Source organism: Rhinolophus sinicus, chromosome 14, assembly GCF_057876585.1.
Source record: "Rhinolophus sinicus isolate RSI-liver-muscle chromosome 14, RSI-T2T, whole genome shotgun sequence".
Taxonomy (NCBI): domain Eukaryota; kingdom Metazoa; phylum Chordata; class Mammalia; order Chiroptera; family Rhinolophidae; genus Rhinolophus; species Rhinolophus sinicus.
The window spans coordinates 49107215-49124713 of NC_142514.1; the positions used below are offsets into that span (position 1 = coordinate 49107215).

Sequence of the window (17499 nt, forward strand, 5' to 3'; positions counted from 1 at the left end):
TTTAGTTGGGTTTGCTAATAATGAAGGAACAAACTGTGGCAATTAAGAAGTACTGCCTTATGTTTGTGGAATGCTTTATAATTTACAAAGTGCTTCTGCATACATCATGTCATTTGATTGCCACGACAAGCCTGTGAGGTGGAAAGGCCAAGACTTGTTATCCCCAGAAGACAATGAGTGACTTACTTTAGGTAACACAGCTAATACAAAATGGACTTGAGTCTGTATCTCCAAGCCCAAGATTCTATACACTGAGCATTACATGTTATTCAGAAAAATTCCTCAAATATATACTGCACAGTCCCCTTTGGACCATAATAACTATATCTGTATAATATTAAAATGAATCTCATGGACATGATTCCATTTACATAAAATTGAAAAACAGAAAAATAATTCTCTTTCCTATGTACTCGGCCTGCCTCTGGAGAAAGCCAGCCTATAGCATAAACAGCCTATTGCATTCCTCTGCTTTGCCACAGGAATGGATCTCTGGCTGCAACAGAACAAGCAGGAATCATCTGAAAGTATAGGATAAATATGACCCTAACAGTACAATGAGTCCACTCTCCCTACCATAAAAAAAAAATAAAAAAAAGTGAAAGCTATTGCTATTTGTTTTATTAGTTTCAGGTATATAAAACAATGTACTAGTTAGACATTTACACCACTCACAAAGTGATAATCCCCCTCCCCTAATCTACTACCCTCTGACATCGTATGTACTTGTTACAATTCCATTGACTCTATTCCCTATGCTGAACTCCACATCCTGTGACTATATATATTAAATTATAGTTGACATTCAGTATTATTCAGCTTCAGCTTCAGGGGTGCAGTGCAGTGGTCGGGTATCTACACGGCCCACGAAGTGGTCTCCCTAATAAGACAAGTGCCCATCTGACACCCTACAAAATCTTTATGACATTATTGATTATATTCCCCCAAAAGCTATTGCTTATTAAGTGCCTATTATGTTTCAGGCTCAGAAATGTTAAGTAACTTTCACACAATTATCCAGCTAGTCAGTGCCCATTTAGCTCCATAACCTATCATCTTTCTATCTGTACTGGGGAAAACCAAAGGCAAGGCAGTATGTTCTGAATTTTTCCTCCTAGATCGCTCCACGTGGTTGTTTTTAATTGGATCACTGAGTCAAAAAGTGGGAGTTCTAATTCTAATTCTTCCCTTAATTGTCTGTGACGCCATCATAGACTTTTAACCTCTCTAAGCCTCTACCTGTATTTCAATTATAGAAAAGTGAGAACCAAAAGAGAGAATGAAATGCAGACACTTTAAATGTATACAAAATGTACATATTTTGTATTGAAGAGATTATTGTTCACTTAAACTTCCACCACTGTTATCGCTCAATCATAAGATTTGCAAATGAATTTTTCTTTTCCCTAAGGTAAAAGGCACAGTGAACAGGAAAAAAAAAACACAATTAAAAACAAAACAAAACTTCTGCCTCTAGAGAAAGCTAATAGTCACTGTGAAGAAAACTATGTGCTTGGTCATTCTGTGTCACACAGAACTAGATGGGCTGTCACAGGCCTGCAATCTTCAATCTTGGCTGAGTGGTAGCTGTGCTTGCAGACTGAACATACAAAGATGCTTGCTTAGGCTTTCCTTCTGTTTTGAATAAAGTCTCTGGTTCTATAGGTGCCGGTGGTGTAATGTAATGCCACAGGCTAATACCACCACAGGCATGAAAAGAATGTGGCATAATCAGTGGACAAATGGGTTAGATGGGCTTCCTAACACTAGGCATTTGGTTTGAATAAGACTTATTTAAGTAAAAATAGTTGGGAAAAAAAAGTTTAATGCAAAAAATGTGTTCCTTAGTTGCTTTGATTAAGGACATTAAGAGAGAAAGGGAGTATCTAAGTAAGATTAGGCACTAACACGGCATAATCAATAACACAATCAATAAAATCTAGTTCAGGAACACAATCAGATTTGTCTTATGTACCGGCTGTCATTGACCGATTGTGGCTGTCTGGATACTGTCTTGGTGAACAGTCTGAGCTATGTCTAGGCTTAGCTACAAAGTGGTGTGACTACTTGGCAATACTGCAATGAGCACAGTATAATATCAGCATCAATTCACCACCCCTAATGCAGTGAGAAGCATGGAGTAATTTCAATGTGCACTTGAGTCTTTGATGCAACCATTCTCACCCCCAAGAAAATCTGCTAAGCAGAGTTGACTATTTACTTGAGATTTGAAATAAAATTCAAATCATGACTGAGACATTTTCTTACGTATTTTTGATACCTCCCTACTGAGTAGAAAGTCTAAAAATAAACAAACCACTTGGTCTTTGGACTTCCTGGTAAAGAAAAAGGTTGATACAATTCTAGTTTGAAAATTATTTCCCCCAAAAAAACTATGTAGAAAAAACTGAATCCTTATCTGAGAAAGTAAACTGCTAGGAAAGTTGCTAAAGTAGAAGATAATGTCAGTGGTGCAAAGGATCTGCATGGCTCCCTTCGTAGCTTGGGAAAGTTAGACAAGTTCATGGACCCAGCGGTCCTGGGTTACCCACCCTATTCTCTGCAGTACCGACTGTAACCATTTGCCACAACTCCTGCTCTGCCTCTGGGCCCTCGCTCAGACAAGGAATCAGAACCCAGATATGCTCACTACCTCTGCTCACTAGGCTCTGCCACCTATGGAAAACCTATGTATCACAACAAAACTACACACTCCAGTTTACCAACAGGTCACTTACTCTTATTTGGAAAAGGCATATCATCAAAGGGGAGAATGGTTAAAAACATTACTTTGTCAAACAATATACAGGCCAAGAGAAAGAGCTAGTCATTCATAAGTAAAAAATAAGTGACCCAACCTTCTTGTTTTACGTATGGGAATACCAAGGACCAGAAAGCAGAAGGGACCCATCTCTGTGTGGAAAGAATAATTCAGGGTTTGAGAAATCAGTCTGTTTGGTCCACAGTGTCACCCAGAAATGATGAAGAACTCTAGACAGGCAAAACCCGCAGCCTAAAAATTCCTCATTATTTACTCAGCAATGCTTAGTAAGAAACACCTCCAAGTAGATGATTTGTACAGCAACTTTTCCTGTAAAACTCATCTGAGCCATGTAATTTAACCAGTGATATAATGAAGACATTATACAATGTACCACTGCCTACACTACTGGCCTTGTGAGACCTACAGCAAGGGGTCTGTTCTTCTACCCCTACAGGAGAACACCTAGCAGGGTGTGCTGTCAGAAAGCCAGGGTCCAATTCCCGTGACTCTGAATCACTAGCTTTGTGCTGCAAACATTCCCTTTTGGAAGCAGCAACTAACAAGTTTAAACAAACACAGTCTGTCCTAACTGACACTGGAAAGTCATTAGTCATCTGATGCTTGCGTGGCCTTTATCTATGTTAACTAGATATCTTTTATTAAAAGTAAGCTGGCTTTCACATGATACAGCGCTTTTTTAAGAAGGGAGAATCTTTTAAAGTTAGAAAACATGTTTGTTTTTTTTAAATGTTGAAATATCAGTTCCTTGGTTTCTAGTAAACCCAGGACTTTGAGAACCTTGAATAACCTTGTTAAAAAATCAGAGAGAGAGAGAGAGAGATTTGGTTTCTCAGAATGCTTTGCCAATGACTTGTATTATGCGTTCAGTGGAATGAGTTGTTCAGTTGGATCCTCTCTTTCAATTTTTATGGTAATTTAGATTTTTCTTCCTTGGCCTTCAATTCTTGCTTAAAGGCAGTGTCAGCCTCATCAACTGCTCTGTGTAACTCCTGCCTCCCTGGGAGCTGACCTTTCAGAGCCCTCTTATTGGATTCCTGTCTAACAAAGGAAGTTTTCCCTCCGCTGTCTACTAAGGTTAACAGTGGGATTTGGAGAAAAATAATTTGGATCTGATTTTGCTTCAATTTGCATCCTGGGTCAAGAGTCTTCAACTCCAAATAATGAGAACAAATTAATTTGTCCCACCTTCCCCAGTTATTTTAAAATCTAGGATTCATTGCAAGATAATCATTATTTATAGAAAAACTTTATCTTTTTCTTATTCCTTTTATAAAATATAATTTAAAATACATTCACATACTTCTACAATCGAAGAAATGTAAGAAGATAAATAGTGAAAAGTCTCCCTCCCATTCCTGTTAGACTTGCAGGGGTTCAAAACGAGTCACCCCAAGATGTGCCTCTGTGGTACGCAGATTATTCACACTAAAGGCAACAGAGACCCTGCACTCAATAAATAAATAATAAGCACTCAATAAATAAATATTCAATGAATGAAAGAAATATTTGTATTTGTAACAATTAAGTAATAACAAGGGTTGCTCTGTACGAAAGCCCTGTGTGAGTCCCAAACAGGGTGAAAATATAAGTCAGGGAGGCAGCAAATGGCTTTGGGAGATAGATGTAATCAGGCAAACAACAAGGGCTCTATCTAGAGTCAGATAGACAGGTTCTAGTTCTAAATTCTGCCATTGTGCAAGCTTAACATGTCCTGAACCTCCTCTATAGACAACAACCTACCTCACAGGTATACAATGAGTATCCGAAAAAATAATTTATGTCAAAGCACCTTGTCAGGTACAAGGCATCATACCCTACAGGCAGTGTATTACTAAAGGCCAGAAGTAGGCCCACATTGTTAATATGGAAAAGCTTTATTTAAATAAAAACTGTCACATAAAAAGGTATCCACTATTTTTTAAAATACATGCACATACATGAGTGTCCACTTATGGGTATACATATTTTGGAGAAAAAGCGCAAGTCTAAAAGGCACACTGAAAATGAACCTGACTTACTAGAAAACTCTTACCTGAAATCCTGCCACATACCCTGCCCTGTAATGTGAACCCTTTTTGCCAAGACTTAAAACAGCCCACTGACTACTAACTATGAAAGTGACTTTTCCAGTGGAATAAATAAACGGCAATCTCTTGTAGAATACCTCTTGAACACGTTATGCTGTCTGTGGCTTCCAACCATTGTTTCTATGCTGGTTTATAAAAGCAAACCACTCAACCACCTTTCTAAGTTGTATCTCAACAACAATACCTAGAACAGGTTAGCATTACTTGCTACATTTGGTGGATAAAGTTGCCAAGCCCTATCTCCTCTCAAAAGCCAATCTTGATATTCAACCCACATCCATTTCTTCCTAACTTAAACACTTATGGTACTGATTGGTGGGCATGCAATTTGGTGTTCAATCTTACACCATCTCTGTAGCGAGAAAAATGTCTTCCTTCTGTGGCAGGGACTATGTCACATTTCTCATGTATTCCCCAGAGAACTTAACACAGGGCTTTCTTTGCACTAGGAAGATGCTCAGAAATACTAATCAGAATTGAACTTAAAATGAAATTGTAGTGAAATGTCGCACACAAGGAATTTAGGAACAGAGTCAAACTTAGAATTCTCACTTCCTCAGTTTCAAATTTAATTCATAACCTACCAAAACAACATTGATTATTCATATCACTTATATTTTAATTTCGTGTGTAGGCAAAGCTCAGTAAGACATTCCATCTCCAACAAGGAGACAGACCTGACCCACTTCCCATTTTGTATCCCACAATGCATCCAAAGTATTTCTCCCACAAAACCTGTAATAGTTTATTGCTCTGATGTTGACAGGTGTGCGCCCCAAGAACACTGTATGGCCCTCAAGGGCAAAAATAACCACCTGATTAATCTTTTTTCTTATCACGTGAGCCTAACACTGTGAGACACACAATTGTACTTAGTAACTAACCATGTGAGAATGTTAGAGGGAGAGCATGTTAAGGAGAGTGGTAAGAAAAGGAGCATGAGACTGTGATACTGCCAGTTAACATGCCCATGTATACCCCAATAACGTTATAAAAACCAAACTAATTAATAGTAAGAGTGAGAATGAACAAACATTTGAAACCCGAAATACTGATGGGGTTTGATTACAAAACAATGAGTCCAGTTTCCATAATTAGTTTATCATCCCACTTAAAAGTATTTAGATGAACTAAAAAATATCATACTTCCAAAATAAACCTTTCTTGACCTTTGCCTGGCATTTTCATTGGAAAAGAAAAAAGATTACTCAAATTTCACTCATCTGCTTAAAAAAAAAGAGTAAGAGGAAAATTTAAATCTCATTCTAATATAGGTGGTAAAGTAATTTTTCCACAATGAGTAAACATTCTTAATTATACTGAAGCATTTCAAATTGAATGTGTGTTACGGAACTTTTAAATATGCATGAATTATGCTACGTACAACCTGGCAGGTAACTTCCAGTTAAATGATAGTCACTCTGGAATGAAATTTCTCCTTTGGTACAATTTTTTTCAAGTAGCTACTAGTAAAAGTTTCAAGTTAATGAAAATTCCATGTTTGCCAAGTCTGTAGAATAACCTATCCATATTAATTCTTCTAACTTTCTCCTGTACAGATTGGCCTCAATATTTGGAATCATCTGCGCTGCCATGAGGGCCCTGGTTACTTTATATTATATTCTTGCCCCAAAGCTAAAGAGTGAGGGGTGCTTCTGTTAGAGACTGTCTGCTAGAGAGAGGCAAAACACTGTGGAAAGACTATGGCCTTTGGAGTCAGGCTTGGGTTTAAATTCTGACTCTACTATCCATCGACAGTGTGATGTTGGGCTAGTTACTTAGTTTCTCTGAACCTCTATCTCTATTTCCACACTGGCAAAATAGAGATAATTCAAACTTTCTAGAGCTGTTACGGGGACTATATTACACAGATAAAGTGACTAGCACATAATAGGGAGTCAATAAGTGTTAGTTTCTTTTCCCACTTTTTTCACAGCCACAAAATACTTATTCAACACTCTATTAGTAAGAGCAATAGGTCCATTTCCTACTTTGGTGTCATTTTTAGACTGGCTGGCAGCCAGGTCACAGTTCACTAAAACATTTACACACATTCAAGATGATCTATGCCAGTTTTTTAAATGAAAATTCTTGGGAGGGGGGAAAAACCAGCTTTATAAACAATCAGCCTTCTTCTACCTTTGATTCAACTTTTTAACAGTCTAACTACTTCCAAAAACCTGTTCTTTATTTCAGATCCCACTGATTTGTGGGAATTGTCACTGTTATTAGAATAAATAACCAACATATTTATTCTGAAGAAACCACTAGCCAAGGGAATCATTAGAAGAATCGATTTCTTGGTACAGAAATCCTTGGGAAAAGTCTAGATTTCCACTTACGTAGTTGACAAAATTTTGTGAATTCTAACAAAACGGTACCCATTTTTCCCTATGAACATCGACTTGTTTCAGAGAACAATTCTCGTCCGAATTTATTTTGTTACTCTATTCTGGATTTATTTAGCTAAACATTTGCAGAAAATGAGTAAACTATTATATTGTTTACATGGTTAAGTCACCACATAGTGCAAAATATCTCCTGAGGGAAAAAACCAGCTTGGGATTTAAAACGAGGATTACAACTGTACACCAAAACAGAGAGCTTCTAGAGATGCCTAGCATTTTGGTTAAGTTTGAAGAATTCTACTATTTCAGGACTTTTTGTTTCTCAGAGATAGTTTGCTATGATTCCTATTTTGTAGTTTAGTAGTAATGTAAAAATTCCCTTCCTCCACCCTTCTGGCACATAAGAGAAAGGCACTAGTTGGCATGCACTATTTTTATGTTGACAGCAAGAGGTAGTTTAAGCCATTTTAGTACTATCCAATACATATGCAAGAACAAAGGTAGCATATTAGCAACCTAAAAAGTAAATGCTCATGTTTTGGTCACTTAATAAGCATATTACTTAACAACCCTATAGTTTATCTCTTGGTTATAAATACTAATACAATTCAAAAACATAAGCCATTAAACCATAGGTAGAAAATCCTACCTTTTGTGCATCTCCTGTAAAATATGCAATGGCCAGGGTGGGCAGAATCATGAACAGTGCATTGTAATAGAGCAGACCATATTTTCCCAGCTCCTAGGATAGTAAATGATTAGGTGTTTCATTTGATTCTAGCAGAGAGATATACACAACCCTATGCAAAATACCACCCCATTACACACACACACACACACACACACACACAAAACCTCCCCCACAATATACACAGCAAATTAGTCAAGTCAGAAGTTTTCAAACATAAAAAAATAATCTAAGCTTTCAAAAGAAAAAAAAGCAAACCTATAAATTTTTAAATTTATTTCAAATAAATTCCTTGAATGCTTAAGATCAGAGAAATAAAAGTGACATCAACCAGTTGCCTCAAAATAGTAACTAGAAAAGAGGTTATATTTAACACATATGCACATTTCTATAAACACATCAGTGAAGCCCTTTCCTTTCCAGAATTTAATCAAAAGTCATCAAGCTAGTCTTGGGCTTTTTATAACCATAACAGAGTGAGTGCCATTTAAGAGATGGATGGACAGACCCAGACACACAGACTCACACCTAGACCAACACAGACAGACATAACTTCCCAGTGAAGTTATTTCTGAAAATGTATATGTGAAGTACATTGAAAAGTAAGATTACTATATCTACAACTCCCAAAACATACTGTGTCTAGTTGTAACCACGTGTTCTATGGTTCTTTCCAGAGAAGGCAAAGTTCCTCGCTAAGACGATACAAATTCAATACGAATATTACTATCAAGTAGGTAGGGCATTTGCACTTATAATCTGAACTTCAAAAAAGGACCTGAAGTAGTTTCAGAAATACTGTACATATAATACAGCAGACTCAAAATTAAGCAAAGTCATTTGACTGAAGAGAAAACGTGGGTAGGAAAATAGATAAAGCCATGTCAGTTACAAGATTTAGTTAAAAGATAAAAATACACCAGCTCCTCAGGAAAAACTATGGTGACATCTATGATAAATACCTCATATGGGTCCTCAGATAGGATACATTATGAGAGAAAGGACAACTCCTTCAAAAACAAATCTATGACCTGTAAAGCTGAGTTCCACATAGCTTCTTCTTAAAATAATGCAATCTTATACAGTATTGTATTAAAGCAATGTGGCTCAAATACTCAGCTTTCTGATGACCTGGCTTGATCTAAAAATAAAATTTAGTGTGTCCATGTCAAAGTATATAGCAGACAAACTAACAAAAACTATCTTTAAAGCCTTTGTGTGCATGCTGCAGGTTGAGAGAAAAGAGCTGGGTATATAAAGCTCATGTGTATGAGATCTAGGCCAGGGAATTCAATGCTGCTCCTGACAGAGACAGATCCTAATGCTCCCTAAAGTTTCCCATAATTTGTAGCACTTTAGGGAGTGAAGTCCCCAAATACGTGAAGTTCATTCTTCTTCTGCAGCCCCTTTGCACACTCACTTCTCAAATCTGTCCCAGGGCTTCCAGATATTTCTGTTTTATCCAGGTCCTACCACGTCCTCTAGCACATAGCCATGATGAACATTTATGATACTCTTCTCTACCCTCAGAGATCCCGTTTCTTTCCCATCCCCCCAAGTATTTTTCTTTATTCCCTACTTTTTCCCTGATGAATTGACATTATCATTCCCAACATCAGTAACATCTCTTAAGGAAGCTTAAGATTGTTACCTACCTTGGAATCTAATTTTTGTTTCACGTATGCACCATTTGCTGCTGTCAGGACATCGTTTATCAGAATAAAAACATATCCTTCCAGATCAAATGCCAAGTCAGAGCTGCAAAACATAAGCAACGCTTTAGTAACAAATTACATTTAAAGAACATGCATTTAATTTTAAGTAGGTCTGAACTACAGTATTTGCAAGAGCATATTCTCGTCTAGGTTACTGAACATTGGGCATTTTGTCAACTATTAGTATTTCTTGATTCTGGGTTATAAATTGCAATTTTATACTCAATAATGAGAATCTTCAGAAATGAGAAGCACTACACTTAAACAAAATCAATAGTAATAAACAATCATATCAGTTAATAGCATACTGCTCTGAACTCACAGTCAAGCAACAAGAAGAAGCAACCAAATTCACAAAAGCAAGCAGAAGGCATCAGAGCTCAATTTCCCAGGTAAGGAAATCAAAAGGATGAGTTGTTAACAAGTCTTTTTCCAAAGATTACACAACATTTAGGACTATCTTGCACAGGTGGTTGGGCCATTAGGTGGAATGTCCGGAGTGTGGATCACGGTTAGTTCTGAGATCAAGCTACAACAGTATCCAAGCGCACAGCAGGAACCCAGATACTTAAATAATTGCTTAATGCCCCTATAAGGTATAACTAGTGGGATTACGGAAACTGATGTTTCCCAGTATTTAGTAGAGATAACAATTTATTAAATTGAATATAATAAATGAAAATCTAAGAAAAGTATGGCTTCATCATACTTTAGCACCATAGCTAAATAGTAGTCCCACATTCTGTGCTTTTGCAAAGATACTACATATTTGTATCTAAACTACTACATGGAACGAGGCTTTGAGGAACTCTAGGCCACTGCGATTTTAGGTGCAACTACACTAACGCACACCCATTTTTCCAAGCAGCCTGACAACCCCCTAACTCCAGACTTCCTCCCTCCCAATCTCTTTCCCAAGGTAAAGGTTCTAATTAGATAAGGCTGGTCCAGACAGCAATCTTCCTTAGAAACTTTCTGCAGGCCAGAGTTAGCCCTGAGAAACCTGTTGTTTGGTTCAATTTTGGATCCCACCAGCTTCAAGGAAATGCTTCAAGACCAGCAGGGCACCTCAAAAAGAAAGGTAGGATGCTCACATAGAATTTTTCTCCTAGGAGGCAATAATGCCTAGAGGGAAAAGCAGTCAGCTATATAACGAAATTCTAGTAACCAATTACTCTCATTCCCTCCTTTTTTGAAAAATGAAATTTCACTTGGAGATTTAGGGTGGAAATGAAATTTGACTTATATTCCCTCCCCGCACTCACCCCTATCTATACCACGAGAATATAATGAAGATAAATGAGTCAATCCAAGAGGCACACTGGACTTCCCAAATGGAAAATACATGTCAGGCAGAATTTGTGGCACTAGCAAACCCACATATACATGCCCTGGGCTGAGTGATACATTGTAGAAGGCTTCTAGCCATCATTTTAATTTTCTGAGTCTTAGGGTATATATTTTCTTCATCCACTTGAAAAGTAAAGCTTAAGAACAATGGAAAAAGCTTTAATATTTAATAGACTATCTAAGTTATGGCATTTGTGATATATCTTAAGTGAACCCAAAGAAAGCAATTCTATTATTTATTATTCTGCAAGGCAAATAATTCATGATCATTTGCCTTTTCTGATACACTATTTTCTTTTGCAGTATGCTAAGTAAAAGAATGCCACATGGTTTATAAAAGCACTTAGGCTCTGGAATCAGGCACAGATTCAAATTCTAGCGCCAGCTCTGCTGTTTACTAGCTGTGTGACCTTCAAGATGTTATTGAACTGAGGTTTTAGTTTCCTCAACTATAAAATAGGAAAATTATATTCATACCTTTCTGAGTTGTGAATACATAACTAATAATGTGTAAAATGTCAAACATATTGTGTGGCACACAGTCTGTGCTCAGTAAGTAGAAGATAGCATAGTAAATTCTAAATTACATGAATTTAACTTTTTAGAATTCCAAGAATCAGATTTTGCCAGTCTTGATCTTAACACACTCAAAAAGATTTAACTTTTTGAAGTCTTTTGAATGCTTTTCTAAGACATGATTCTTATTCAGCCTATAAAAAAAAAAATTACCTTTATTGGTTAGTGATCATTCTTTATCAACAATTATTGATAATTTCTAATGTATTCATAGGTTTATACAGGCCCACATCTTACCTGGCAGCTACAAAGGCTCCAATAATCATTGCAAATACAGTCATCTTAATACCCCAAGAAAAAGTCTTCCTACAAAAAAAAAATTTTTTTTTTAATACATACATGTGGTTTTATTCACACTTATATCACAGACCAAAAAAAAAAGATGTTTTCTTTGGAAAAAAGCTATAAACAACCATATTTTAAATGTTTCCAAGGAACTGGATATTTAAAAGAACCCCACTGATGAAGCAAAAACTTATTTTTTATATAAATAAGTATACTCATTTTTTTCCTTATTCTTATCATTTGTTACTATTATTGAGTTTGAACTTTAACAAATCGGAATTTCTTTAGATCGAAAAGGGTCACACATATTTGCAGTAAAAGTAGCCAAGACAGGAACACTGTTTAAAACCTATACTGATGGTTCTGACATGGCTTTTCACCCAGTGGCAGCCATAGGTACAGAAATTCTTGAAAGAATATCTCATGTTCAAACAGGTTTCTAATTCTAATTCATAACTTTCCCAACTACTTCTCCCATAAATTATCTGGGAGAAAGTTGCTTAAACTTTCCAAAAAATAAAGTAGAAGACAAAAAATGTTAACATTATTATTAAACTATTATGATGGGTGCCTTTCCTAGGTGATTCAAGTAAAAGACTAGATATATTAGAAATTTAGCTCACTTGAGTAAAACTCCTTCAGCAAACATTGTAAACAGGATGGAGAACCTTCTCAGAACTGTAAACATTGGCAAGCTGCAAAAAACAACAACAAAAAAACAAACAAACTAAGATAATTAGGTAAAATAAAGTTTAACAATTTATTTTTTAACTGCTTTGAAAGATTCTCCAAATTAGTATTTTAAAATAATGCTAATCTTTTCCTTCCATTATGGAAATCCCATACTGGTTAATCTGTGGTTAAATTAAACTCTTATTTCAGAAATACTTCTTATTTGAAAGCCTGACAGGGTTGCTTTTTCAAAACTACTAGAAGTGAGAAACACCAAACTAACTACTATAAAATGGTAGAAATCATACATGTATTATCAGAGACTAACAGCCACCTTTTATAAAATTTTACCCTGCCTATTATGCAAACACCCTGAAGAGTAACATTAGTCTTTAAAAGACCTCTTTCTCCTTTCTTTACTGACCTCCCTTCCCACCCACAATCTTCCAAATAATATCTATAATCTTACCCCATGAAACATTCCTTCATTGTCCTTTTGTGGAAGTAATTGTGTCTTCCTCTAAATTCCTAGAGCATTTTGCTTGCACTATTCTAACATATGGCCACTTGCAATATAGTTATGAATATATCTCATCTCACTGCAAAGTGCTTTCTATTTAGCTGGGAATCAAAGATAGGGTGTGGATGGATGGATGAATGGATGGATGAAAAAAGAGCAAACTCTATATAAGCAGCACTTTGCAGCATTTCTTTCCAAATGGATAATGAGGTAGAAAAGGATGCCCGACCCATGATAAATTTAATTCCAACCCAGAGATATTATCATGGTCATTATGTCAGGTTTTTTGGGTCTGAAGAAAGAGGAAATGAAAAACACTTTGTCTCTGATCCTCACTCCATCTTACAGTCATCCAGCATGCCAGGAGTTTCCTGTGTGTGGAAGTGGTGAAGCCATAAGTTAAATGGCTTTCTTATGTGTATAACTGTAATATCACATACACCCAATAAATACTACACTCCTTAAGTGGAGAAGCCAAGAACTGGGAGGTTAGAGGATAACAAGACAGTGTTGTCATGGAATAGAGAGCTATCACTTCTTTCTAAAAGTGAATACGCTGTCTCTACAGTTATACAGCCATGGGTAAAATATTAATCATATTTCAACCAAGGTTCCATCTGATGTTATTTTAACTACCTCATGTTAAAAGAAAAACTGTGAAAGTTCTCATATCCACCCTCTTATTTTGCTTGTGGAATTTGCCAAAAATGTAATATTTATTAATTATATTAAAGAATTTAAATCACAAAAAACCTGGCATATATCCTTCACAACTATAGGTCTGGAAAAATAATGGAAAACTCCTATCAGCATATTGTAACATTTTAAGGCTTCTATCATTAAACGGAGGGATAAAAACCCCAAACATACAAAACTCCTCTTTCTCTTTAAACTTAAAGAGCTTAAACTAAAACCTTTAGTGTAATCATTATTTAGTAACAGAAGCTTTCTGGTCATTTCTTTCCCCCCCCCCCAATCAATAATAATCTGTTAAATATTTGACATTCAAGTATAATTTCAATACATTATATCAACCTCACTAGTAAAATAAAGTTATCCATACTTCAGTTTCTTTGTGCTGAACAGTCCCGTGATTTGGTTCCCAAAATATAGTAGAGGTAGTGGAAACGTCTAGAAAATTTAAAAAGGGATAACAAAACTCAATAATAAAGATAGCTAACAAGGTTTTTTCAAACAGAAACAGTTTTGTTTATATGGTCAAATTCTTTCCCCTTAAAATATAAGATTAGTTTTCATACATAATTTTGGCCCCCATAAAGTACCCAAACATTATTCTTGGATAAACAACATTACTATGGCAGAAAGAGAGAAGCATGGAGGGAGAAAAAAGAAATAAAAACATGAATATGACCAAACCATGTGGGACAGACAAATCATTTGCTTTAAAATATGATAATGTGCTAGCCCATAGCTTTAATGTCAGCAGAAAAAGGGAAAGCACTTCATCTTCATGTGAAGTCGGACTGCTGCAGACAGAATAAGAAAATAAACCCAAAGAATAACGACTTCAGAATACACTGGCTAGATTAGATGGATGTACAAAATGTAAAATGGTTGTACTCCCCAAAACTGTTCATTAATTAAAACTGAACACATGATTTCTTGAGGCTTTTTTCTTTACCTTTATTATACCCACTGGACTGGTTAACATCAAGGCTGTAATTTTGAAAAATGCCAGGCACTGATAATCAAATATACATATATAGTGACTTCTTTTCAGAAAATAAGGTGTTACTTTATTTAGTATTACTTTGTTTGTTTGTTTATTTATTTACCTTCCGAGGTACATTACTGTCAAGGTCAGGAAACTTGACTACTCTGAGCGCCTTTCCCACCCAGAGAACTGCCACTGTAGCCACCATCTGTAAACAGAGAACACAGATTCACTGTTCTACATATAAAGACACACACAGAAGTTCTAACGACATAAACCACGCAATGCTGAAGATTCCAACTAACCTGGCCAAGTCCAACACAGAGCGAGGAGGGAAATCTACAAAACCGTAAGAGAAAAAAAAAAAGAGGGGGAGGTTAGAAAAACCCAAACGTGGCTCTGTGAATTCAATTTGCATATTGGCAACCTTAAAATGCATTTTGCTAGAAAACACACCAGCGTCAGCCCCTTGTCCAAATGAAAATCGGTGAGAAAAGTCCCTGCGAGTTGTCAGGGCAACCCTGACAACTGATTTTGTAGCTTCGGGCGGTCACTTGCCTCAGCTTGTCCAATTCTACAATTTCAGTCTGCAGCGTGCAATGTATTTCTGAAGGAAGTGAAGATACGGTTTCACACCTTTAAAGCAGAACTGCTTCTGCCTCGGAATCCCAGTGACAGCATCAGGATCATTTTAAATGGTCTTGAGGCTGCGCACGTCCCCAGAGACTGTCAGCGAATTCGGGGTACCCTGAAGCCCCGGCCCAGGCTGTGGGGAACAGCGGGCATCCCTCACGCTGCTCCCTGTCTGGCAGGCGCCGGGGCCAACAAGTCACGGAGCAACTTCGCTCCAGCGCTCGGAAGAGCAGGGTTTCTAGGGCGCTGCACAGCGAGCACCGCAGACAGGCGCTTTCCAAACGCGGCCCCGAACGCGCGCCGAGCCGCCCCGAGCTCCGCGTAGGAGCCGGACCCCCACCCCAGGCCGGCGCGCCCAGCCGACCCCACCGCCCGGGCCGCGTGTCAGCCTCCCGCTCTCCCCAGCTCCAGCCCAACTTTGTTCAGCTCTAACTTTGGCAGCCAAGTCCAGGGAGCAGGCGTCCCGCGCCTCCGCTCGCCCGTCCCGGCGGCCTCGGCCGCCGCCGCCTCAGCCCTACCTGTAATTGGTGAGCACGCTCTTGTTGACCACCACGATGAGAAAGGAGCTCACGCCGTAAAAGCAGGCGGCCAGCAGCTTCAGAAACACGGTCAGCGTTTCGGCCGACGCCATCCCCAGCTCCTCCTCATGTCTGTGTGTGGAGGATTTCGCGGGGGCTTCTCCTTTAACCCGGGCATGCTGACGTCTATGAACTTCCGCCATGGCTGCGGCGGCGGCCTGTGAGGGGAGCAGCGGGCGGGCCTGGCGGCGGCGCTGAGCAGCGCGGGGACTTGCGGCACCAGTTCCTGGGGGCCTTGCGGGGCTCGGGCCGGTGGACTGGGTCGGCTGCGCGCTCACCACCTCGGCTTCCCGCAAGGCCGCCGCCCGTCCCCGCCCAGGGGCAGGAACGCCGGGGTTCACACCCCCGTGGACTTTGCTCGGGCATGGTGCAACGCGGGGTCACAGGGTCGGGGCCGCGCCGGGCTTGGCCTGGGCAGGGAGTGGAGAGGGCCTGGAGAAGGGGCAGCGGCGACCCAGGGTACGGGGCGAGTGGGACAAGAAGCCAAGGGGGAAAACACTCGGGGACACAGGAGCGCCAGGCGGGGAAGCACAGCCTCCGAGAAACGTCGCCACCTCGCGCCTGCGCGCCAGCCGCGCGGGGTCTCCGCGGACGCGCACCTGGGATGGGGGAAGCGAGCGGCCGGGAGGCTCACAGCCGTATTCTCCAGATAACGACCGCAACAAAGTACAGACCGTCCTCCATTCGGCAACATGTGGCTGGCTGAGGACGTGGTTCGCAGGTTGTGAGCGTCTTGCCTCATTTTGAAGGTTCTTTTGGTCTCTCTTGCAGAAGGTAATAGCCCTTCAAAAATACGTATCAGATTTGGATCAAAAGTAAACACTCAACATTTAATTCTGTATTGCCTCAACTTTTTACATTCTCTGAACTCAGAAAACAACGAATGCATTCTTTGCAGATCAAGGGAGAATTTTTTTAATAAAAGTGTTGACATATCCAAAAAAGTAGCAAGATGATAATCAAGCACCTTGTGGACTGCTGAAAGAGCAGGGTGTTGGGGGCTGAGTTCCAATTCTAGGTTTCCTAGAAATGCCACCAAACTAGCTGAGTGCTCTTGGGACCATTAGTTGAGCTCTCTGAGACTGCATCTCTTCATCTCTATGGATATAAAGCTAGCACAGAGCTAGTTTTCAGTAAGTGGTAGCCATTATTATGTAACAGAAACAAATCATTATCAACTTAAGCAAAGAGATAACATCTAATTTTAATGTCAAGGGAAAAAAACAGTGTTGAATTATTTCCCTATATTATCTACATTTTTTAATGTATTTTTAAATTGTGGTCAATATAACAAAATTTACCAATTTAGCCTGTTTCTTTTATTATGGTAAAATATGCATAATAAAATTTATTGTTTTAACACTTTTTGAGTGTAAATTCAGTGATATTAAGTTCATTGACATTGTGTGAAACTCTCAGCACTACCCATCTCCAGAAATTTTTCATCATCTCAAACTGAAATTATGTAACAACTGAAGAGTAACTGCCCTCCCCATCCTCTAGTAACCTCTATTCTACTTTCTGTCTCTATGAATATGACTATCCTAGGTACCACATATAAGTGGAATTGTACAGTATTTTTCATTT

The 17499-nt window shown here is 38.6% G+C and overlaps 1 protein-coding gene across 1 annotated transcript in view; it reads right to left on the reverse strand.

Annotated features, from left to right (window-relative positions):
- The window catches only part of SLC35D1 (solute carrier family 35 member D1), a 45010-nt gene extending 28467 nt beyond the window's left edge, over positions 1-16543 (reverse strand). The window contains exons 1-8 of the mRNA XM_019732211.3: positions 15853-16543; positions 15007-15040; positions 14823-14909; positions 14090-14157; positions 12458-12529; positions 11787-11855; positions 9564-9666; positions 7870-7962 (exon numbers count right to left, since the gene is read on the reverse strand). Coding sequence (XP_019587770.3) covers positions 7870-7962; positions 9564-9666; positions 11787-11855; positions 12458-12529; positions 14090-14157; positions 14823-14909; positions 15007-15040; positions 15853-16055 — 729 coding nt within the window. The 5' untranslated portion in view covers positions 16056-16543. The remainder of the gene's footprint in view (positions 1-7869; positions 7963-9563; positions 9667-11786; positions 11856-12457; positions 12530-14089; positions 14158-14822; positions 14910-15006; positions 15041-15852) is intronic.
- Positions 16544-17499: the final 956 nt, after the last annotated feature.